This window comes from Salvelinus fontinalis, chromosome 28 (assembly GCF_029448725.1).
Source record: "Salvelinus fontinalis isolate EN_2023a chromosome 28, ASM2944872v1, whole genome shotgun sequence".
NCBI classification, from domain to species: Eukaryota; Metazoa; Chordata; class Actinopteri; order Salmoniformes; family Salmonidae; genus Salvelinus; species Salvelinus fontinalis.
The window spans coordinates 29,870,848-29,897,224 of NC_074692.1; the positions used below are offsets into that span (position 1 = coordinate 29,870,848).

At 43.1% G+C, this 26,377-nt stretch overlaps 1 protein-coding gene across 5 annotated transcripts in view; it reads right to left on the bottom strand.

The window, feature by feature from the left end:
* LOC129826571 (netrin receptor UNC5D-like) overlaps positions 1-26,377 on the bottom strand; it is a 326,296-nt gene that overhangs the window by 10,549 nt on the left and 289,370 nt on the right. For 4 of the 5 annotated variants that reach the window (XM_055887464.1, XM_055887460.1, XM_055887462.1 and 1 more), the window contains 3 exons: positions 24,307-24,690; positions 22,230-22,314; positions 3,957-4,128 (listed from right to left, as the gene is read on the bottom strand). In XM_055887464.1, coding sequence (XP_055743439.1) covers positions 3,957-4,128; positions 22,230-22,314; positions 24,307-24,690 — 641 coding nt within the window. The remainder of the gene's footprint in view (positions 1-3,956; positions 4,129-22,229; positions 22,315-24,306; positions 24,691-26,377) is intronic. The other variant, XM_055887463.1, reaches the window with a different exon arrangement.

Below are 26,377 nucleotides of genomic sequence, written 5' to 3' on the forward strand. Positions count from 1 at the left end.
TACGTAAATTAGACGCCTGGCTCATCCTCAGGGTCATTAGCAGAGCAGAGCAGACAGAGGGCTATCCGCGTCCTAAATAGCATCCTATTAGCTTCATAGTGCACTACTTTTGAGCAGAGCCCCTGGTCAAAAGTAGTGCAATATGCAGGGTACAGGGTGTCATTTGGGATGTGACCCGAGAGCTATGCTACCCCACCACCCAGATGACTGACTGGAGTTCAAATCATGACTCACATCACATACACCATGTCATTAAATGTCACACACGACTTTAACCGGTATTTAATGCTATTACTGTATGCCTTTTTGAGTTATGATGGTCATGAAAACTTTTCATGTCCTTTGGCTTGATTTTTATGAAAGGACTCATTATTTCTAAGGACCTCTGAGGGGTCACCTTGCTTTTTAATACTAAGAGTAAAAAGCGACATAAGTCTTATATACATTTTAGCATCTACTTCAGGGCTCTCTCTTTTCCCTTTGTAGTAGCATCTTGAGTATAATAGGGAGAGTATATTAAGGCAGAAAATACTATTAACTTGACCAGTTGATCTAGCAGTGAAAAACAGCATAACTGTGCAGCCTCTAAAAAGCCCTTGCAAGGTCAAGCAAACATCGAGCCAAGCACAAAAGATTCATTCAGTGTTGTCTGAGACAACAGTGTATCACTTGAAGAACACGTCAAAGCAGTACAAATCTTAGCTAGAATAATCTCCAGATTGTCTGCAGGGTCTGAAATCTGCAGCAATGCATGTTGCATATCCGAGAAAGATTATAGGCTACATTCCAAATGGCACCCTATTCCCTACATAGTCGGGTCAAAAGTAGTGCACTATGTAGGGAATAGGGTGCTATTTGGGACACCGTTAGAGAAGGGCCAGGGAGAAACATGAAGTATTTATGAACTGACGGGGTCAGGAGGCAGCCCTTAATTGAGACAAAGATCCCTGCCGCTGTCTCATTGTATCCTTGCCCAGGGTAAGCAAGCCAGTGATACATGCAAAGACTGCTACACCTTGTATAATTACCTTACAACCAATGGAAGTGGGCTGTGTGTAACAACATTATTTAGGACAGACTGGGTGCAGGGGCCGACTGAGGATAATCTATTGACTGTTGGTCTTCTAAATAACAAGCACTGTTCTTCGCACTGACACCACATAACAGCCTGGGGCAGAACTGCACTAATCATTATTCTGACCCCTCTGTTCAGTCTGCCAAAGCACTGTCAGATGTACACTTCTATTAATGCCTGCCTGGACATGCTCTTCATATTTTATCTTACACTTGATTGTAAAAAAACAAAAACATTCTTATTAACAAATAATGCAAAGAGCTGGCGCTGGTAGTTCCTGCAGAGCCTCTGGGTTGTGGATTAACAGCCCCTTTGGAATGTACAATGACAATATGGGTTAACACTGTAGAAATGTCTTTCTCAAAAAGACAACACCGTGGAAGTATTAGACATTCCTAAGGTGAACAGTGGATACTGTGAAAAACAACAAGAATGCTGAAATATATATCAACTACTACTATCAACTTCACATGGGAAAAAACAAATACTGTGGAGGGGGGGACCTAGTATCTCAACGACAGTGCTGACAAAAACAGAAGGTAACAAACCATTGTCTAACAATTACTGAATAAGCCAGTTGAGTGGCAGGCAGCCTGATTCACGTGTCTGTTCAGTGAAACATTCCTGAGCAGAGGGAGGTGTCTAGGAGGCAGGGCCGGCAGTCTGTGCATCCCAAATGGCACTCTATTCCCTATACACTGAGTGTATAACATTTTAAGAACATTTGCTCTTTCCATGACAGCCTGACCAGGTGAATTCAGGTGAAATCTATGTGCCCTTATTGATGTCACCTGTTAAATCCACTTCAATCAGTGTAGATGAATGGGAGGAGAAAGGTTAAAGAAGAATTTAAGCCTTGAGACATGGATTGTGTATGTGTACCATTTGGAAGGTGAATGGGCAAGACAAACGACTTAAGTGCCTTTGAACGGGGTATGGTAGTAGGTGCCAGGTGCACTGGTTTGAGTGAGTTTTCCACGCTCAACAGTTTCCCGTGTGTATCAAGTTCACCAGCTGGGCCTCCCGAGTGGCACAGGGGTCTAAGGCACTGCATCACAGTGCTAGAGGAATCACTATAAATCCGGGTTCGATCCCGGGCTGTGTCGCAGCCGGCAGCGACCTGGAGACCCATTAGAAGGTGCACAAATGGCCCAGCGTCGTCTGGGTTAGAGCAGGGTTTGGCCAGCCGGGATGTCCTTGTTCCATTGCGCTCTAGCGATTCCTGTGGCGGGCCAGGCGCATGGTTGCCAGTTATTCAATGTTTCCTCCGACACATTGGTGCGGTTGGCTTTCGGGTTAAGCAAGCAGTGTGTCAAGAAGCAGTGCGGGCCAGGCGCATGGTTGCCAGTTATTCAATGTTTCCTCCGACACATTGGTGCGGTTGGTTTTCGGGTTAAGCAAGCAGTGTGTCAAGAAGCAACCCTAACCCACCATCAGCCATACAACGGCAGTATATATCAAAGTGTTATAGTAGATGACTTTGACATGCAGTCCATCAATGACCACGCAGATCATCTCTATCGTAATTGGCGGGGTCGTGCGGGGTCGTGTTTCAGAGGACGCATGCCTCTCGACCTTCGCCTATCCCGCGTTCGTACAGAAGTTGCAGCGATGGGGCAATTGGATACCACGAAATTGGGGAGAAAAAGGGCAAAATTATATATTTTTTAATAAATAAATGGTCCATCACCCAAAGGACATCCAGCCAACTTGACTGTGGGAAGCATTGGAGTCAACATGGGCCAACATCCCTGTTTAAGTTTTTCGACATCTTGTTGACTCCATGCCCCAACCAATTGAGGCTGTTCTGAGGGCATAAGGAGGTGCAACTCAATATTAGGAAGGTGTTCCTAATGTTTTGTACACTACAGTGCACTACTTTTGACCAGGGCCCATAGTCAAAAGTAGTGCACTAAAAGGGAATAGGGTGCCATTTGGAACACACAGTGAGTCCAGGTCAGTGGGGGGGGGGCATTTCCATGACTCTTCCCCGATTGCCTCACGTCCACACCCATTTCAGCGTGTCCAGAATCCACCGATCGATACTGCCAATGTCTAACGAGGCCTTTTGCCCTGTCGTTACCCTGTCTGACAGACACAATCCGTTTGGCTTCTCTGCTATTACATCCTGCAATTGTATTTTTTTTTCTCCAGCGCTCTATGTTATTCCTCTCAGGCAGGCTGTGCCTGTCAATGAGCAGGGAGGCCACTTTAGATAAATCCTCTTATCAAGTCACTGGCGATGTGTTTTGATGCCGTATAGTTTTTTACACCTTTCTCACTATCTATCACCAGAGTGCGTCTGTCTGGCAATGTTCCATAGTGGATCATGTAACAAAACAGGTCATGGCAAACACAATATGTTCACGAGTGGGTTTAGAATGTTCAAATAATGACAAGTGACAGTTGGGATGCAAGTGAGCATCATCTCAATTCTCATTTAGCCCAAAAACAATGGCAGACTGGAGAGATCACTATCAAACACATCAGCAAGTGGCCCCTCAATAAAGGGATTAGAGGCCAAATGTTCTCTCAACATACCATTGGCAACGTCTTGTCCTATGTAAACAATTCCGAGGTGCTGCAATGGGCAGGTCTTTCTCACTGTGTGGAAGTGCTGCTGGTACGATTGGATAGAGGGCCACAGCGCAGCTTTTTTCTGTGCATTACCATTTTCCCTAGGTGTTACCATCCCATATTAGTTGGCATGACTAGGCATGTTTAAAATGAAAAACACTTTGACCAAAATTATGCTATGTACACGTTGTAGAACATTTTTACACATAATCAATTTTTTTGACTAATATCGATGCAACATCGGCCATTTTCAACCAGATAATGTTTTTTTATTAAATTTCAGCTGCCCTTTAAAGGCTCTTACCTCCCATTTGTTGTCCTGTGTTTTCCTCTTCAGTTGGACGTTCCAATTGTCAGCATCCACCTCAGCACAGTGAGCTATCGTCATAGCAACAGGCCTGGAGAGATCTATGCCTGGAGGGCCATAGGTGACCTCTGGTCCTAACAGGATCTTAAAGCCTTCCTCTGTCTGGACACTGAAACATACACATTGGCATCTGTTTATCGTGAAAATATACTATTCAACTAAATGTAGCTACATACAGGTAGAATGTATTTGATAAAATGTGGTCAAACATTTAATGGGTTTGCACATGCAACAATTCAAGGTACTACTAAATGGACAACCTATCACACTGAGCAAAAATATAAAACGCAACATATAAAGTGTTGGTCCCTTGTTTGTATTTCTCTCAAATTGTGTGCACAAATTTGTTTACATCCCTGTTAGTGAGCATTTCTCATTTGCCAAGATAATCCATCCACCTGACAGGTGTGGCATATCAAGAAGCTGATTAAACAGCATGGTCATTACACAGTTGCACCTTGTACAGGGGACAATATAAGGCCACTCTAAACTGTGTAGTTTTGTCACACAACAATGCCACAGATGTCTCAAGGTTTGAAGTAGCGTGCAATTGGCATGCTGAATGCGGGAATGTCCACCAAGGCTGTTGCCGAATAATTTAATGTACATTTCTCTACCATAAGCAGCCTCCAACGTCATTTTAGAGAATTTGGCAGTACTTCCAACCGGACTCACAACCACATGTAACCACACCAGCCCAGGACCAGTTCTTCCATGTCCTGCATACTCACCAGACATGTCACCCATTGAACATGTTTGGGATGCTTTGGATCAACGTGTACGACAGTGTGTTCCAGTTCCTGCCAATATCCAGAAACTTCGCACACCCATTGAAGAGGAGTGGGACAACATTCCACAAGCCACAATCGACAGCCTGATCAACTCTTTGTGAAGGAGATGTTGCACTGCATGAGGCAAATGGTGGTCACACCAGATACTGACTGGTTTTCTGATCCACGCCCCTACCTTTTTTAAATGTATCTATGACCAACATATGCATACCTTACTCCGTAAGATCTTTGAAATTGTTGAGTTTATATTTTACTACAAAGAACTGAACTTACTACAAAGAACTGAATCCTAACTGTAAATAATGCCTTCGGAACATATTCAGACCCCTTGACTTTTTCCACATTTTGTTACATTACAGCCTTATTGTAAAAATGTATTAAAATAGTTTCCCCCCCATCAATCTACACGCAATACCCCATAATTTTTTATTTATTTATTTATTTTACTGTTATTTAATGACAAAGCAAAACACTTTTTTAGACATATTTGAACATTTAAAAAAAATAAAAAACAGAAATCTCACATTTACATAAGTATTCAGACCATTTACTCAGTACTTTGTTGAAACACCTTTGGCAGCGATTACAGCCTTGAGTCTTCTTGGGTATGATGCTACAAGCCTGGCACACCTGTATTCGGGGAGTTTCTCCTATTCTTCTATGCAGATCGTCTCATGCTCTGTCAGGTTGGATGGGGAGTGTTGCTGCACAGTTATTTTCAGGTCTCTCCAGAGATGTTCGATCGGGTTCAAGTCCAGGCTCTGGCTTGGCCACTCAAGGACATTCAGAGACTTGTCCCGAAGCCACTCCTGCTTTGTCTTGACTGTATGCTTAGGGTTGTTGTCCTCATCTTTGCCTCGATCCTGACTAGTCCCTGCCTCTGAAAAACATCCCCACAGCATGATGCTGCCACCACCATGGTGCCAGGTTTCCTCCAGACGTGCCGCTTGGAATTCAGACCAAAGAGTTCAATCTTGGTCTCGTCAGACCAGAGAATCTTGTTCCTCATGGTATGAGAATCTTTAGGTGCCTTTTGGCAAACTCCAAGCAGGCTGTCACGTGCCTTTTACTGAGGAGTGGCTTCCGTCTGGCCGCTCTACCATAAAGGCCTGATTGGTAGAGTGCTGCAGAGATGGTTGTCCTTCTGGAAGGTTCTCCCATCTCCACAGAGGAACTCTAGAGCTATCTCAGAGTGACCATCGGGTTCTTGGTCACCTCCCTTACTTAGGCCCTTCTTCCCCAATTGGTCAGTTTGGCCAGTTTGGAGGCCACAGTGTTCTTGGGGACTTTCAACGCTGCAGAATGTTTTTGGTACCATTCTTCAGATCTGTGCCTCGACACAAATCCTGTCTCTGAGCTCTACGGACAATTCCTTCGACCACATAGCTTGGTTTTTGCTCTGACTTGCACTGTCAACTGTGGGACCTTATATAGACAGGTGTGGGCATTTCCAAATCATGTTCAATCAATTTAATTTACCACAGGTGGACTCCAATCAAGTTGTAGAAACATCAAGGATGATCAATGGAAACAGGATGCACCTGAGCTCAATTCCGTGTCTCATAGGGTCTGAGACACGGAATTGGGTCTGAAGATCTGAATACTTATGTAAATAAGGCATTTCTGTTTTTCAAAATACCTGTTTTCACTTTGTTTTACTTTTTAATCAATTGTAGATTAAGGCTGTAACATAACAACATGTGGAAATAGTCAAGGAGTCTGTATAATTTCCAAAGGCACTGTATTCCCTATATAAAAGAGGGACATACAGTATTTTAGATAATGTACTGTATGATGAAGGCTTGAGTGTGCAGCACTAATAGTCCTATAAAGAGATCCCGCCTTGACTTTGCATGTTCATCAGCCTCGTGCTTATCATCTCATGGTGGTGCTGCATGAAATTAAAGCAATTAACCTCTTTGGGCTGCAGGGGCAGTATTGAGTAGCCAGATAAAAGGTGCCCATTTCAAACGGCCTCGTACTCAATTCTTGCGCGTACAATATGCATATTATTATTACTATTGGATAGAAAACACTATCTAGTTTCTAAAACCGTTTGAATTATTTCTCTGAGTGAAACAACTCATTCTGCAGCACATTTCCTGACCAGGAAGTGGAAAGTCTAAAATCGAGGCTCTATTCTTCTTCCTGCCTATAAATGGCCACGAGACCTATTAGTATACATGCACGTCATACACCTTCCCCTGGGTATCAAGAGGCTGTGAGAGAAGAAATGAGGTGATTATCTTGGTCTGAGATTGAACACATCATCTTGGAATGACGTGTCCCCCATTTTCGGTACTCTGAAGAGCGCGAGGTGGACAGCGAGATTGCCTTTTGTTTAGCTGCCGTTATAGGCGACTACAATCTCCGGCTTTGATTTTATTTGATACAAGTCACCATATCATCGTAAAGTATGTTTTTTCAATATAGTTTCATCAGATTATTGAAATTTTTTCGGGAGTTTTGCCATGTTCCGTTCCCTTCCGTTTGTTGACATGGAGAGCTTTGTGCCACTAGGCTAGCGCGCTTGCTAAATGAAGAGGGAAAGTTGCCGTTCTAAATCCAAACAACAATTGTTCTGGACAAAGGACACCTTGTCCAACATTCTGATGGAAGATCAGCAAAAGTAAGAAACATTTTATGATGCTATTTCATATATCTGTCGTAGTCGTCGGCGCCCAAGTGTTTCTGGCTATTGTGCTAAGCTAATATAACGCTACATTTTTTTTCGCTGTAAAACACTTAATAAATCGGAAATATTGGCTGGAATCACAAGATGCCTGTCTTTCATTTGCTGTACACTATGTATTTTTCAGAAATGTTTTATGATGAGTAATTAGGTATTTGACGTTGGTGCCTGTAATTATTATGGCTGCTTTCGGTGCAATTTCTGATTGTAGCTGCAATGTAAACTATGATTTATACCTGAAATATGCACATTTTTCTAACAAAACATATGCTATACAATAAATATGTTATCAGACTGTCATCTGATGAAGTTGTTTCTAGGTTAGTGGCTATTTATATCTTTATTTGGTCGAATTTGTGATAGCTACTGATGGAGTAAAAAAGTGGTGGAGTAAAAAAAGTGGTGTCTTTTGCTAACGTGGTTAGCTAATAGATTTACATATTGTGTCTTCCCTGTAAAACATTTTAAAAATCGGACATGTTGGCTGGATTCACAAGATGTGTACCTTTCATATGCTGTATTGGACTTGTTAATGTGTGAAAGTTAAATATTTAAAAAATATATATTTTGAATTTCGCGCCCTGCACTTGAAGTGGCTGTTGTCATAAGTGTACCGACGCCGGGCTGCAGCCAGAAGAAGTTTTAAGAACTAGTGTATCTATAATTTCCTATACAACATGTATTTTTTAGTAACGTTTATGAATAGTTATTTGGTCAGAATAGTTGTGTCATAAAAATATCCGGACATTCTGGGAAAAAGATGCTACGTTAGCACAATGTATAACCACTGATTTCAGCTCTAAATATGCACATTTTCGAACAAAACATAAATGTATGTTTAACCTGATGTTATAGGACTGTCATCTGATGAAGCTTATCAAGGTTAGTCAAATTATATATCTTTTGCTGGTTTGTTACGATCGCTAACTTTTGCTGCTGGTAAATGGCTAGTGTTTCTGGCTATTGTGGTAAGCTAATATAATGCTATATTGTGTTTTCGCTGTAAAACACTTAAGAAATCGGAAATATTGGCTGGATTCACAAGATGTTTATCTTTCATTTGCTGTATTGAACTTGTTAATGTGTGAAAGTTAAATATTTCTAAAAATATATATTTTGAATTTCGCGCCCTGCACTTGAAGTGGCTGTTGTCATATTGTGCCCGGCTTCGGGCTTGCAGCCCAAAGAAGTTAATGAGGAAAAACTAATGAGGGTGGTAGACAGTCATGCAAATTCACAAAAAAGCAGACAGAAACCAAGAGCCGCCTGCAGGTGTTTGATTCTTGGCATCCCTGCTAGATAACCAAAATGTAAAGTCAGAATACAATTTACCTTTAAATAGGATGGTGTGTTCATTAAAAAATGTCTGACAATAAATAGCATGGGAATGTTTTGTTGCCAGGAGGGGGAGCCGGTGTGGCAGCGGGTGGTGGGTGGGTGGGCGGCAGAGGTTTAAAAAGGCCAAGTAAGATCAAGGCAGCAAGATGCCTTCGCAAAGCTCTCTAAGCTCATATCAGTCATCACAGACCAGAGATCTGAGATTTGTCTCGATTTCCTCGCCTAAATAAAAAGTGATTAGAGCTATATCCAGATCCTCGAGGGAGCAAGGTGGAAAGTTCACAGCATCAACATACACTGTGTTACTTTAAACAAATACCCTGAGGCATAAACAATGACGGAAATAACATTTTGGCAGATGACTTTGTGAACTATTTCAGTAGGATTGACACATACTGTAGTGTGGACTGCCAAACAATGGTTAGGATCGTTGATGGTTCACTTTTCACCGTCAATGTACAGTGAGTATATAAACATTAAGAACACCTGCTCCTTCCATGACATGGACTGACGTCATTTCCTGTCACAACTTAAGGACTTGTTTACATGCTGCTGTGCGTTTTGTTGCTCGCGTTACTTTGCTACCTGCCAACTTTATGGTTTTAACTTTTTAATTACCGTTTTATATTTCAATTTTTTCCCTAAACTTTTTCACCCCGGACGCTTTATCTGGACATGGTTCTACAGGACCTCCACCAGCCAAAGCTAAGTAGTAACATTAACATTATGCCTTCTAATTGCAGTCGCTGTACTCATAATGTACAGGACAACGATCGCCTTATGGTGAGGATAGCTGAGCTGCAAGCCCAGCTTCAGACGCAATCGTTAGGCAAGGGTAATTTAAGTGTAGGTGTAACGGCAGTCTAGCTCTTCCTCCTCCTCGGACGAGGAGAGGAGAGAAGGATCGGAGGACCAATGTGCAGCGTGGTAATTTTCCATGAATTTAATTAACACAAAGACAAGATACTGACAAACTAATACAAAACAACAAACGACCGTGAAGCTACAAACGAAAGTGCAATACACAAGCAACTAACGTTAGACATAGACACTATACAAAGTAACAAACGAACTAACCGTCACAGTCCTGTGTGGCACAAACACTGACACAGGAAACAATCACCCACCAAATCCCAACACAAAACAAGCCACCTATATATGATTCTCAATCAGGGACAACGATTGACAGCTGCCTCTGATTGAGAACCATATTAGGCTGGACACAGAAACAGACAAACTAGACACACAACATAGAATTCCCACCCAGCTCACGTCCTGACCAACAATAAACAAGCAAAACATACAAGAACTATGGTCAGGACGTGACAGTAGGAAATAATGAAATAGCGTCTGTGCCACAAATAAGTACAGTTAGTAGTATAAATCCCCTCACACAGTCCCGGTGTTGTGCCGAAAATCTCCCCCCTGCCAGAACCCCCCCCCCCTTCTAATTTCCTTAATTTTGTGGCTAGAGGTAAATACTCTCTGTGGCACACATCAGAGTCAACTACTTTCTATATAACACACTTCACATCAGGATAGGCAACCTACATTAATAATACATGTATGTGTGTTATATTAAACAGAGGAGGGAGCTTGTTGGCAAGCAATAAACATTTTTTTATTTTATTTAACTAGGCAAGTCAGTTAAGAACACACAATGATGGCCTAGGAACAGTGGGTTAACTGCCTTGTTCAGGGGCAGACCATCAGATTTTTACCTTGTCAGCTCGGTGATTCGATCAAGCAACCTTTCGGTTACTGGCCCAACGCTCTAACCACTAGGCTACCTGCCGCCCGAACAACCACAGAACAACTATAGCTGAACTTTTATCCTTACACTTCCAAAAATACTAGTCAAATAAGACATGGGAGAGATGATGAATTTTGGCAAAGAGATTTATTTATAAACTAAAACAAAATATGTATTGGATTTAAGTACGGGCGACATGGGCAGCCGCCCAGGGCGGCATCTTGCCACGGGTGCATACAAGCAAGAACAGCCACATACACTTGAAACAAATAGCCAAACCGAAAACTGCATACAAAAATGCTTTCTGCTACTAATATCAGTGAAATGTAGGCTAAACTGACAAATCTCATATAGCAAGCAAGTCGCAGCAATGAGAAACGCGAAGGGGGGGGGGGAGATTTTCGGCACAACACTGGCAGCCGGACAATCTCATGGCTTCTGGAAGGAAATTCTGTAAGAATGCTCAACCGGTGTCACTTATTCAGCCGACAGAATCTTTCAACCGGTTTTCCCCATGAAGCAACGAGTCGGAGTCAGAGGCCTAGCCTTCTCTGGTCTCTCCTCCACCCGTTACGGGGTCTGAGACGCCGAAGCGTCCCACCATTAACTCTGACAAATTGAAAACCCGAGTCATTGGCGACACCATTACCTGCAGTATTAGACTTAAAAAGAATCATCCGGCGATCAAACAGGGCTACAGACGTTAAGGCTATTCTGAAGATGGTGCTGGCTAAGGCCAAAACTGGCGAGTGTAGAGGGTATAGGGATATTGTTATCCACTTCAGTACCAATGACGTTAGGATGAAACAATCAGAGGTCACCAAGCGCAACAGAGCCTCAGCGTGTAAATCAGCTAGAAAGATGTGTCAGCATCGAGTAATTGTCTCTGGTCCCCTTCCAGTTAGGGTAAGTGATGAGCTCTACAGCAGTCTCACAACTCAATCGCTGGTTAATAACTTCTTATGGCTGCAGGGGGAGTATTGAGTAGCTTGGATGAAAGGTGCCCAGAGTAAACGGCCTGCTCCTCAGTCATAGTTGCTAATATTTGCATATTGTCAGTAGTATTGGATAGAAAACACTCTGAAGTTTCTAAAACTGTTTGAATTATGTCTGTGAGTATAACAGAACTCATATGGCAGGCAAAAACCAGAGAAGTTCCATTTCCTGTTTGGATTTTTTCTGAGGGTGGTAGATTTTTAACCAAGCTCTCATTGAAATTACAGCGAGATATGGATGAGTTTTCAATTCCTACGGCTTCCACTAGATGTCAACAGTCAATGTAACTTTGTCTGATGACTCTAATGTGAAGGGGGGCCGATGGAGACAGGAATTAGTCACCATTGCCACGAGCTGACCATGCTTTGACCATGCTTTGATAGGCAGCTCCGTTCCATCGCTCAACTGAAGTCAATCTAATTCTCCGGTTGGAACGTTATTCAAGATGTATGTTAACAACATTCTAAAGATTGATTCAATACATCATTTGACATGTTTCTACTGACTGTTACGGAACTTTTGGACATTTCGTCATGTTATAGTGGACGCGCTTTGTGACTTTGGAATTGTTTACCAAACGCGCTAACCAAAGTAGCTAATTGGACATAAATAACAGACATTATCGAACAAATAAAGCATGTATTGTGGACCTGGGATTCCTAGGACTGCATTCTGATGAAGTTCATCAAAGGTAAGGAAACATTTATCATGTATTTTCTGGTTTCTGTTGACTCCAAAATGGCGGCTAATTTTATTATATTTCTGAGCGCCGTCTCAGATTATTGCATGGGTTGCTTTTCCGTAAAGTTTTTTTGAAATCTGACACAGCGGTTGCATTAAGGAGAGGTATATCTATAATTCCATGTGTATAACTTGCATTATCATATACATTTATGATGAGTATTTCTGTTGAAACGATGTGGCTATGCAAAATCACTTGATGTATAGTGAATACAATAGTGAATATAACGCGCCAATGTAAACTCAGATTTCTTTATATAAATATGAACTTTATCAAACAAAACATGCATGTATTGTGTAACATGAAGTCCTATGAGTGTCATCTGATGAAGATAATCAAAGGTTAGTGATTAATGTTATCTCTATTTCTGCTTTTTGTGACAGCTATATTTCGCTGGAAAAATGTGCTTATTGTGGTTTGGTGGTGACCTAACATAATCGTTTGTAGTGCTTTCGATGAAAAGCATATTTGAAATCGGACACTTTGGTGGGATTAACAACAAGATTACCTTTAAAATGATATAAGACACATGTATGTTTGAGGAATTTTAATTATGAGATTTCTGTTTGAATATGGCGCCCTGCACTTTCACTGGCTGTTGTCATATCGCTCCCGGTAGCGGAATTGCAGCCAATTAAACTGTTTTCTGCCCCCCCCAAAAGATAGCATTTGTAGATAATTGGCTCTCTTTCTGGGACTCACCCAAAAACAGGACCAAGCCTGGCCTACTGAGGAGTGAATGACTCCATCCTAGCTGGAGGGGTGCTCTCATCTTATCTATGAACATAGACAGGGCTCAAACTCCTCTAGTTCCACAATGAAATAGGGTGCAGCATGGCAGCAGGCTGTTAGCCAGCCTGCCAGCTTAGTGGAGTCTGCCACTAGCACAGTCAGTGTAGTCAGCTCAGCTATCCCGCTCCCCGTGTCTGTGCCTCGATCTACGTTGGGCAAAACTAAACATGGAGGTGTTCGCCTTTGCAATCTCACTGGAATAAAGACCTCTTCCATTCCTGTCATTATTGAAAGAGATTGTGATATTTCACATCTCAAAATAGGGCTACTTAATGTTAGATCCTTCACTTCCAAGGCAGTTATAGTCAATGAACTAGTCACTGATCATAATCTTGACGTCATTGGCCTGACTGAAACATGGCTTAAACCTGATGAATTTACTGTGTTAAATTAGGCCTCTCCTCTTGGTTACACTAGTGACCATGTCCCCACCACATCCCACAAAGCCGGAGGTGTTGCTAACATTTACGATACCAAATTTCAATTTACATAAAAAGAAAATGACTGTGTTTTCGTCTTTTGAGCTTCTAGTCAAGAAATCTATGCAGCCTACTCAATCCATTTCTATAGCTACTGTTTACAGGCCTCCTGGGCCATATACAGCGTTCCTCACTGAGTTCCTTATCGGACCATGTAGTCATGGCAGATAATATTCAAATTCTTGGTGATTTTAATATTCACATGGAAAAGTCCACAGACCCACTCCAAAAGGCTTTCAGAGCTATCATTGACTCAGTGGGTTTTGTCCAACATGTCTCCGGACCGACTCACTGCCACAGTCATACTCTGGACCTAGTTTTGTACCGTGGAATAAATATTGTGGATCTTAATGTTTTTCCTCATAATCCTGGACTATCGGACCACCGTTTTATTACATTTGCAATCGCAACAAATAATCTGCTCAGTACCAACCAAGGATCATCAAAAGCCGTCCTATAAATTCTCGTACCACCCAAAGATTCCTAGATGCCCTTCCAGACTCCCTCCACCTACCAAAGGACGTCAGAGTATAACAAAGGGTTAACCACCTAACTGAGGAACGTAATTTAACCTTGCGTAATACCCTAGATACAGTCACACCCCTAAAAACCAAAAACATTTTTCGTAAGAAACTAGCTCCCTGGTATAAATAAATACCCGGAAATGGCGCTACACCAAACTGGAAGTCTTCTGATTAGCTTGGAAAGACACCCTCACTGCTGCTCGATCATCCTATTTTTCCAATTTAATTGAGGAGAATAAGAACAATTCAACATTTATTTTTTATACTGTCGCAAAGCTAACTAAAAAGCAGCATTCCCCAAGCGAGGATGGTTTTCACTTCAGCAGTGGTAAATTCATAAATTCTTTGACGAAAAGATCATGATCATTAGAAAGCAAATTATGGACTCCTGTTTAAATCTGCATATTTCTCCAAAGCTCAGCTGTCCTGAGTCTGCACAACACTACCAGGACCTATGATCAAGAGAGACCCACACATTTTTTAATACTATATCTCTTGACACATTTATGAAAATAGTTAAGGCCTCTAAACCTTCAAGCTGCATTCTGGACACTATTCCAACTAAACTACTGAAAGAGCTGCTTCCTGTGCTTTACCCCCCTATGTTGAACATAATAAGCGACTCCCTATCCACCGGATGTGTACCAAACTCACTAAAAGTGGCAGTAATAAAGCCTCTCTTGAAAAAGCCAAACCTTGACCCAGAAAATATAAAAAACTATCAGCATATTTCAAATTTCCCATTCCTCACAATTATTTTTGAAAAAGCTGTTGCGCAGCAACTCACTGCCTTCCTGAAGACTCACAATGTATACGAAATGATTCAGTCTGGTTTTAGACCCCATCATAGCACTGAGACTGCACTCGTTAAGGTGGTAAATTACCTTTTAATGGCGTCAGACCAAGGCTCTGCATCTGTCCTCGTGTTCATAGACCTTAGTGCTACTTTTGATACCATTCGATCACCACATTCTTTTGGAGAGATTGGAAACCCAAATTGGTCTACATGGACAAGTTCTGGCCTGGTTAATTAAGAGCTTATCTTTTTGAAAGATATCAGTTTGTCTCTGTGGATGGACTTGTCCTCTGACAAATCAACTGTACATTTCGGTGTTCCTCAACCTTTTAGGACTTCTGTTGTTTTCACTATATATTTTACCTCTTGGTGACGTAATTTGGAAACATAATGTTAACTTTCACTGCTATGCAGATGATACACAGCTGTACATTTTGATGAAACATGGTGAAGCCCCAAAATTGCCTTCCCTGGAAGCCTGTGTTTCAGACACAAGGAAGTGGATGGCGGCAAATGTTTTACTTTTAAACTCGGACAAAACTGAGATGCTAGTTCTATGTCCCAAGAAACAAAGATAACTTCTGTTGGATCTGACAATTAATCTTGATGGTTGTACAGTCGTCTCAAATAAACTGTAAAGGACCTTGGCGTTACTCTGGACCCTGATCTCTCTTGTGACGAACATATCAAAACTGTTTCAAGGACAGCTTTTTTCCATCTACGTAAAATTGTAAAATCAGAAATGTTCTGTGAAGAAAAATTAATCCATGCTTTTGTCACTTCTAGATTAGACTACTGCAATGCTGTACTTTCCGGCTACCCAGATAAAGCACTAAATAAACTTCAGTTAGTGCTAAACACGGCTGCTAGAATCTTGACTAGAACCCAAAAATGTGGTCATATTTCTCCAGTGCTAGCCTCTCTACACTTGCTTCCTGTTAAGGCTAGGACTGATTTCAAGGATTTACTGCTAACTTACAAAGTGTCTTGTGACCGGGCTTGCTCCTATCTATCTTTCTGATTTGGCCCTGCCATACATACCTACATGTACGCTACGGTTACAAAAGGCAGGCCTCCTTATTGTCCCTAGAATTTCTAAGCAAACAGCTGGAGGCAGGGGTTTCTCCTATAGAGCTACATTTTTATGGATTAGTCTGCCTATCCATGTGAGAGACGCAGACTCGGTCTTGACCTTTAAGTCTTTATTGAAGACTCATCTCTTCAGTAGGTCCTATGATTGAGTGTAGTCTGGCCTAGGGGTGTGAAGGTGAACAGAGAGGCACTGGAGCAACGAACCACCCTTGCTGTCTCTGCCTGGCTGGTTCCCCTCTCTCCACTGGGATTTCCTGCCTCTAACCCTATTACGGGGGATGAGTCACTGGCTTACTGGTGCTCTTCCATGCTGTCGCTAGGAGGGGTGCGTCACTTGAGTGGGTTGAGTCTCTGACGTGATCTTCCTGTCCGGGTTGGCGCCCCCCTCGGGTTCGTGCCGTGGGAGAGATCTTCGTGGGCTATACTCGGCCTTGTCTCAGGGTAGTAAGTTGGTGGTTGAAGGTATCCCTCTAGTGTTGAGGGGGCTGTGCTTTGGCAAAATGGATGGTGTTATATCCTGCCTGGTTGGCCCTGTCTGGGGGTATAGTTGGACAGGGCCACAGTGTCTCCTGTCTCAGCCTCCAGGAATTATGCTGCAATAGTTGTGTCGGGTGGCTAGGGTGAGTCTGTTATCTCTGGAGTATTTCTCCTGTCTTATCCGGTGTCCTGTGTGAATTTACTTATGATCCCTCTATCTCTATCTGTAAAATCTGAGCCCTAGGACCATGCCTCAGGACTACCTGGCCTGATGACTCCTTGCTGTCCCCAGTCCACCTGGTCATGCTGCTGTTTCAGTTTCAACTGTTCTGCCTACGGTTATGGAACCCTGACCTGTTCATCGGACGTGCTACCTTGTCCCGGACCTGCTGTTTTTGACTCTCTCTCTCTACCGTACCTGCTGCTCGGCTATGAAAAGCCAACTGACATTTACTCCTGAGGTGCTGACCTGTTGCACCCTCTACAACCACTGTGATTAATATTATTTTACCCTGCTGGTCATCTATGAATGTTTGAAAATCTTGGCCATGTTCTGTTTTCTCCACCCGGCACAGCCAGAAGAGGATTGGCCACACCTCAGAGCCTGGTTCCTCTCTAGGTTTCCTCCTAGGTTTTGGCCTTTCTAGGGAGTTTTTCCTAGCCACCGTGCTTCTGCTTCTGCATTGCTTGCTGTTTGGGGTTTTAGACTGGGTTTCTGTATAGCACTTAACAAGTGACATCGGCTGATGTAAAAAGGGCATTATAAATAAATTTGATTGATTGACCAGGGGAAAGCTATGATCCCTTATTGATGTCACTTATTAATTACACTTCAATCAATGTAGATGAAGGGGAGGAGACAGGTTAAAAAATTATACTTAAGCCTGTAGACAACTGAGACATGGATTGTGTATGTGTGCCATTCAGAGGGTGAATGGGCAAGACAAAACATGTAAGTGCCTTTGAACGGGGTATGGTAGTAGGTACCAGGTGCACTGGTTTGTGTCAATAACTGCAACTCTGCTGGGTTTTTCCATGCCCAACAGTTTCCTGTGTATCGAGAATGGTCCATCACCCAAAGGACATCCAGCCAACTTGACACAACTGTGGGAAGCATTGGAGTCAACATAGGCCAGCATCCCTGTGGAACGCATTTTTCACCCTGTATAGTCCATGACCCAACGAATTGAGGCTGTTCTGAGGGCAAAAGAGGTGGGGGGGTGGTACTCAATGTTAGGAATGTTCTTAATGTTTGGTATTGTCACGTTCTGACCCTAGTTCCTTTTTTATGTCTTTATTTTAGTTGGTCAGGGCGTGAGTTGGGGTGGGTATTCTATGTTGTTTTTCTATGTTTTGCTCTGTTGTTATATTTCTATGTGTTTGGCCTAGTATGGTTCTCAATCAGAGGCATGTGTCAGGCGTTGTCTCTGATTGGGAGCCATGTTTAGCCTGTTTTCTATTGTGTTTTGTGGGTGATTGTTTCCTGTTTCAGTGTTTGCACCATACGGGACTGTTTCGGTTGTTTGTTCGTGTTTTGTTATTTTTTTTCTGTGTTCATTTTGATTTATTAAAAATCTATTATGGACACTTAACACGCTGCATATTGGTCCGATCCTTCATACTCCTCAGACGAAGAGGACGAGAATCGTTACAGGTATACTGTGTATATTGTATCGCACTGTATAATGCAGACACCTCTTAGACTTTCCAAACATGTTCAATGAGTCAGGACTTCAATTGATAAAATATATTTTTCCTTTTATAGTATATGTATTTTACTGGCTCATGTTATAGAACAGCACAATATTCTGAATACCCTACTAGAGAATGCAGTAATAAACAGCAATAAAATATATGGTTGCATATTCTGTGCTTATGAATACAACTTCCACCTCACACAGTCATCCTGTACCTTTTTTATTCAGACGAGAGCTCACTGCTCACTCTCAATCACCAGCAGCCTTGCATAGATTGGAATGGGCCAGCGATATCTCTGATTATCCTTCAGCCAACAGCGACAAGCCTGATCACACATTCAACAGTAAGAGCAGCTACGCAAGGAGCAGATTACCTGGGTTTTAAGTAGCTCCCTACCACTTATGACTGAGAAGAGTCCAGCAGTAGCAGCACAAAAAAGCAGAAGCACCTCTCTGCATTCCAAACTGCACCCTGTTCCCTATACAGTACACTATTTTGACCAGCTCTGGTCAAAAGTAGTGTACTATTTAGGGTGCTATTTGGGATGCATTCCTCTTTTTCAATTCCACTTGTCATCATCATGAAGGGTCCTGTACCTACGTATGGCTCGGCTGCCTCCCTGGCCCTAGATGAGGTCCATTATTCAAAGTGACTGATCACTCTCTCTTCAGGGACTGGGGAGCTGTGCAAAGTGGCATATTGGGCCACAACGCCACAGAGAGAGGAGAGGCTGCGCAGGGCTAAATAAATGCACACATTAACATGCTCCATTAGCTTCACCTTGATTTGCTTGTAGTCTCCCACCTGCCTGTCCAACTGGGATTTTGTCAATTTCTTAAGGTGACGCATATTCCTGGGCAGAGAACAGGGACATTCATCAGATTGGTACATAAAGGGGAATGCTGTACACGATAGACTACAAGATCTGATTTTATGATATTTTTTGTACATGCCTTTTAGTGGCATTAAAATGAATATGCTATGTTAAAACCATTACCAATCAGCCAGAGACAGTCAGTGACATCCCACCTGCTGATCAAATGACCATATGACCCGAAGGGGCTTAGGAGAACAGCAGGACAGCCAGAATAAACAGGCCATCTGCATCCCAAATGGCACCCTATTCTCTATACTGTAACTATGGGCCCTGGTCAAAAGTAGTGCACTATAAAGGGCATAGGGTGTCATTTGGACAACAGACACAGTCTGTCCCTGTGGGGTGTTGTTGAGGCTGCCCAGAAGGTACAGTGGCTGGGCGAAGGAGTCATGTCATCCTCAAGGGGGAGAGATGCACTGCACAGCCCCAGTCATGACCGTACTCCCACACCACCTAGATGCACTGCACAGCCCCAGTCATGACCGTACTCCCACACCACCTAGATGCACTGCACAGCCCCAGTCATGACCGTACTCCCACACCACCTGGATGCACTGCACAGCCCCAGTCATGACCGTACTCCCACACCACCTAGATGCACTGCACAGCCCCAGTCATGACCGTACTCCCACACCACCTGGATGCACTGCACAGCCCCAGTCATGACCGTACTCCCACACCACCTAGATGCACTGCACAGCCCCAGTCATGACCGTACTCCCACACCACCTAGATGCACTGCACAGCCCCAGTCATGACCGTACTCCCACACCACCTAGATGCACTGCACAGCCCCAGTCATGACCGTACTCCCACACCACCTGGATGCACTGCACAGCCCCAGTCATGACCGTACTCCCACACCACCTAGATGCACTGCACAGCCCCAGTCATGACCGTACTCCCACACCACCTAGATGCACTGCACAGCCCCAGTCATGACCGTACTCCCACACCACCTAGATGCACTGCACAGCCCCAGTCATGACCGTACTCCCACACCACCTGGATGCACTGCACAGCCCCAGTCATGACCGTACTCCCACACCACCTAGATGCACTGCACAGCCCCAGTCATGACCGTACTCCCACACCACCTAGATGCACTGCACAGCCCCAGTCATGACCGTACTCCCACACCACCTGGATGCACTGCACAGCCCCAGTCATGACCGTACTCCCACACCACCTAGATGCACTGCACAGCCCCAGTCATGACCGTACTCCCACACCACCTAGATGCACTGCACAGCCCCAGTCATGACCGTACTCCCACACCACAAAGGGAAAACACCTGTCATCCGGAACTTCAATAAAGAACATTTAGAATGTAGAACTTTAAATTCACTTCCCAAGTTGTTGTAGAAATGTGGGTGCATAAAACAGGTGGCTCTGGTTTTGAAATATAAACAGATCTGCAATAGACCAGACAACAACAGAAGAAATGTTTATATACTGCCTTTGCTTTTTACCACCATGAACTCAAATTCTATCTGTGGTGAGAAAGTTGGGCTGATTCTGCCCTAATAGGTTAAAAGTTTCCTATTAAAAAAACACAAATGCTTTCATCTAACAATTGAGGGCAAAGGAAATATCTCCAACTTCACCAAAACCAACCAACAGTCTTAAAAATATTTTCCCCAAACCTTTGACAGAGTTCAAAATAACAACCTGAAAAATATATTTTAATGGAATTCTGTTATATGGCTGGGATAAGTCTATTGGCTGTGGATTGTTTGGTTTAGAGAGAAGAAAGGACGCAATTCTCTGCTGGCACCTCTGGCTGGTGAGGATAGATAGTGAGTGACAGCTCTCAGGATGACAAGTCCACAAACCTCAGTCAGGGAGAGATGTCTACACAGTAAACAGACTCACTCGTATAACGCTGAATCGTTCACATAGTGGAAAAAATACCATTTACTTGTCAGGCCTGAACCTATCTGTACTTGAAAGTATATTTCAGGTATATTTGAAATCAATAGAAAATCAAAAATTCTTATAGCTACTCTGAAATATTTCACCCAGATCGGGTATGCACTGAACATACTGAAAACAATGAGTTTAGCTGTCTTTGAATGCTCAGACCACGAAATGTCAGCCATTTTAGGTCCCTTCCTTGGAGTTTCACACTTCTTCCTTCCCCTACTTTGTTGTAATGGAGAGCTGTGAATGAGTGGTGACGGCTACCAGGCTGTAGTCCCAGGGGGCTTCCACTAAGGAGCAGCCAGAGCAGAGGCCCCCTGGAGAGGGGAGTCCATCACAGGATCATTACCTGCCCATGACGGGAATGAATAATACTGTATGTCAAGATGAGAGATCCACCACCTCAACCCATATTCTTTCTTCCTACTGTCTGTGTGTGTCTCTACTTTACTGGGTATATGGACTTTACTTCCTTGAAGTCAGAAAACATTTGAAATCAACCCAGCTTGCTGCACATGAACTGAACTTTCTCTGTTGCTGGAATAACACCTGTGAGGCTACAGTGGAAATGATCAGCCTGATCTTGACACCTAAAGGATACCTGTGGAGACTGCTAGATAGGCTATGGTGCTCGCTGGGTCCATCTGCCAGAGCCCTCCATAAACACAGAGTGGGAAGGGTCATCAACGTTTATACTGAGCAGGAAAGACTACATCCATTGTGAGTCTTCATTTGGAGGTTATTATTTGCCCAAATTAGCTAAAGAAATATTCAGCTATGCAGAATTGTAATGGATACACTGGGTTATTTATTACGCTTTTACCTCAGAAGGTTGAAATGGGTTGTCACTTGTGCTCCCTCTCCGGCCTCTAGGTCACCAGGCTGCTCGTTAGGGCGCACACCTGTCACCAGCGTTACGCGCATAATGACACTCACCTGAACTCCATCACCTCCTTGATTACCTGCCCTTTATATATCACTCCCTTTGATTTCTTCCCCAGTCGTCATTGTTCCTGTTTCATGTCAGTGCGCTGTTTGTGTTTCTTGTTTTGTTCATTTATTAAATGTATTCACTCCCTGAACTTGCTTCCCGACTCTCAGCGTACATTGTTACATAGGTGGGGAAAGGTGGACAAGTAGCATAGCTCAACTGGTAAAGAATGGTAAAGTTTGATGAAAGAAGCAAGATGAGGAAATAGATGGGGACTGAAAGACAGACGGTCATGAGATGTGCTCTCACCTGGACTCTCCCTGATTAATGACCATGAACATCTCAGAGGAAGGGTCCTCAGCGATCGCCCCATGGGGTACCAGCAGGCTGACTCCTGCAAGACACAACAACAGGGTCAACAACTACAGTAGGGCGGTATCCATATTTTCATACCGTTTCTGTACCTTACTGGGGTACACCGGAAATTCACACAAGGGGCGCTATTTATTTATTTTTTAAACAAACTTTATTTACATTTTTACAACCATAACAATTTAGGCAACAGGGATCTTGATCCAGGAGGAGATTGATTGTCTCTGCTGTAACCAAGAAGCTTGTTCTTGACATCTAACCACTTAGTTAGCAAACGAAATGCATAGCTGGAGCCCTGAGCTGGATAGTTATAAGCAGTGGCGTAGCACAGAGGCGCATAATATTACGCATAAACACAACCACACAGCTTCAAAGCACAATTCATCTATTACAAACAATGCCATTTACCTTGTACAATCTGAGCATACATAAAAACAAGACACAAACAATGCATAAAATCCTGTCTGGAACCTTAAAAAGGTTCGCAGGAGACAGAGATTCAATGCCTGCCTGTCTATAAACAGTAAAGGATGTGTTTCGTCGTCGTCCCGCCTGCCATCTCCCTACTGGCAAATCAACTAGTTAGCTTTCATTAAACCAACACCTGCCGCCTTGTCAGACATTTTACTGGTGATCGCTGTATAGGAGCCCTACAGGACCTGTTAAATCATCAGCGTGACAGGGAACATTGGAAGCCAAAATAAATAAACTCACATCTCACATAGGAAAAGTTTGAACATCATCAGTTTACATCCCACAGGAGAGACTGATGTCTAATATTGTATTGAAGGTTGTCTGTGTGTGCATGTTCATGCGTGTGATCAATTGTGCTTGAGTGTGTAGGATATGTATCCACCCTGAAAGAAGAGACTGGCAGTTAGTGATAAGTGTTGGCCATGTATGGCCGTCCATTGAGCGTTGTTAAAGGTACTGCAGATTGGAGGTGTGAGTGATCCACTTGACTGCTCTGAGTCTCTCCACTCACACATCCAGGAGACTGAAGGAGCCTGATTTCACTGTGCCTCTCCAGTGGAACAGAGGGCCCTACACACACGAGGGCCCAGGAGAGAGATGTCAGAGCTACAGTTCACATGGAACTGTTGATCCTGACAGCTGTGGCAGTCCTCATACACTCATCTACCTCTACTTGAAGTTAGGGTCTATGGTAAGAGGCCTGACCCATGTTTGCCTGGGAGAGCTGGTGGGAATGTATAGCAGTGTTCCCAATTTTAATTGCATTTTTTATTGTTGGACATAATACTGTAAAAACACCAGCAGATCAGCTCCAAGGGATTTTAATTTTGTACTCCCACGTACTCCCACGCATAAGAGAAAGTACTCCCACGCATAAGAGACGTGATCCTATACAAACGTAAGCAAGGTTTGAAATAATTACGTTTTAGTGAAATATTATATCTGTTTGGGCTTCTTGTGGTCATTTTGCAGTCTACATAAAATTGACCCGCGGCTGAATCTAGTTGATGATCCCTGATGTAGAGGAATAACAAACATCTATACTAGCTCGCTGTACTGTTCCAACCTGGGAAACAACATGGATGAATCCTACAGTACTGTAGCGACATGCGTTACACTCTACAGAGATTAAAGGAACCTGGTGTGCGTCCCAAATGGCACCATACTCCCTTTATAGTGCACTACTTTTGACCAGGGCCCATAGGGCACTATATAGAGAATCGGGTGCCCATTTGGGATGCATCCCTGGTTTCACTAGCCATGACATATTTACTAAGCCTACGTTTACTTTTAAATAGTCACGTGTGTGCATGGTTTTGCTAAATTGAGAACTTAATTTTCTCTTAGAATGGACGCACTGGAAAAAAAATGCTATAATGAGACATTATTATCAGAGAGAAGCAATCAAAAAGTAGTCAACCCATCTGTCTTTATTATTCATGTACTGTACCTCACCAGTATTTGGCAACACCAACCGTTTAATTCTGATTCAAACAAAACTTCAAGTGTAATTCAGAGTCTTTAAACACATGTAGCTCACCAGTATTTGGCACCACCAACCGGCCGCCCAGATGCCCAAACACGCCCGTGGTTCCCAATTGATCTTTGGTGGTGTTGAGGTGGGGGCCGTTGGGGGTGAGCAGGCCCGTCTTGGTGCTCCGTCTCTCCACAGTGCTGTTGCTGTAGTCTCGGTTCAGCCCCCTGGGGAAGGTCTCAGGTGGATGGCCTTTGGCAGCATGGTACTCAGCGCGGTCGGCCACACCTAGTGAAACCATAAAGGAGCTCTGAACTTTGATCTTGATGTCTGGCAGGGGGTCAAAGAGCTCTTTGTTGTCTATGGAGTCCTGGAAGCAGATGGGTCTGGAATAGGTCCCACCCACTGTCAGGTCTGGCTGCAGAGAGGAGTTGAGAAGCAGTGGGTTCCCTAGAGAGATGAGAGATGCACACAGCCACATAGTCATTCAGTAATCTAAAACAACTATAGTTGAAGTCGGAAGTTTACATACACTTAGGTTGGAGTCATTAAAACTCGTTTTTCAACCACTCCACAAATTTCTTGTTAACAAACTATAGTTTTGGCAAGTCGGTTAGGACATCTACTTTGTGCAGGACACAAGTAATTTTCCCAACAATTGTTTACAGCCAGATTATTTCACTTATAATTCACTGTATCACAATTCCAGTGGGCCAGAAGTTTACATACACTAAGTTGACTGTACCTTTAAACAGCTTGGACAATTCCAAAAAATTATGTCATGGCTTTAGAAGCTTCTGCTGGGCTAATTGACATAATTTGAGTCAATTGGAGGTGTACCTGTGGATGTATTTCAAGGCCTACCTTCAAACTCAGTACCTCTTTGCTTGACATCATGAGAAAATCAAAAGAAATCAGCCAATACATTTTTTTTTAGACCTCCACAAGTCTGGTTCATCCTTGGGAGCAATTTCCAAATGCCTGAAGGTACCACGTTCATCTGTACAAACAATAGTACGCAAGTATAAACACCATGGGACCACGCAGCTATAATACCGCTCAGGAAGGAGACGTGTTCTGTCTCCTAGAGATGAACGTACTGTGGTGTGAAAAGTGCAAATCAATCCCAGAACAACAGCAAAGGACCTTGTGAAGATTCTGGAGGAAACAGGTACAAAAGTATCTATATCCACAATAAAACGAGTCCTATATCAACATAACCTGAAAGGCCACTCAGCAAGGAAGAAACCACTGCACCAAAACCGCCATAACAAAGCCAGACTACGGTTTGCAACTGCACATCAAGACAAAGATCATACTTTTTGGAGAAATGTCCTCTGGTCTGATGAAATAGAACTGTTTGGCCATAATGACCTTTGTTATGTTTGGAGGAAAAATGGGGATGCTTGCAAGCTGAAGAACACCATCTCAAACGTGAAGCACGGGGGTGGCAGCATCATGTTGTGGGGGTACTTTGCTGCAGGAGGGACTGGTGCACTTCACAAAATACATGGCACCACGAGGAAAGAAAATGATGTGGATATATTGAAGCAACATCTCAAGTCATCAGTCAGGAAGTTAAAGCTTGGTCGCAAATGGATCTTCCAAATGGACAATGACCCCAAGCATACTTCCAAAGTTGTGGCAAAATGGCTTAAGGACAACAAAGTCAAGGTATTGGAGTGTCCATCACAAAGCCCTGACCTCAATCCTATAGAGAATTTGTGGGCAGAACTGAAAAGGCGTGTGTGAGCAAGGAGGCCTACAAACCTGACTCAGTTACACCAGCTATGTCAGGAGGAATGGGCCAAAATTCACCCAATTTATTGTGGGAAGCTTATGGAAGGCTAGGCGAAACATTTGACCCAAGTTAAACAATTTAAAGACAATGCTACCAAATACTAATTGAGTGTATGTAAACTCCTGAACCACTGGGAATGTGATGAAAGAAATAAAAGCTGAAATAAATCATTCTCTCTATTATTATTCTGACATTTCACATTCTTAAAATAAAGTGGTGATCCTAACTGACCTAAGACAGAACATTTTTACTAGGATTAAATGTCAGGAATTGTGAGTTTAAATGTATTTGACTAAGGTGTATGTAAACTTCCGACTTCAAATGTAGCTCTCTCTG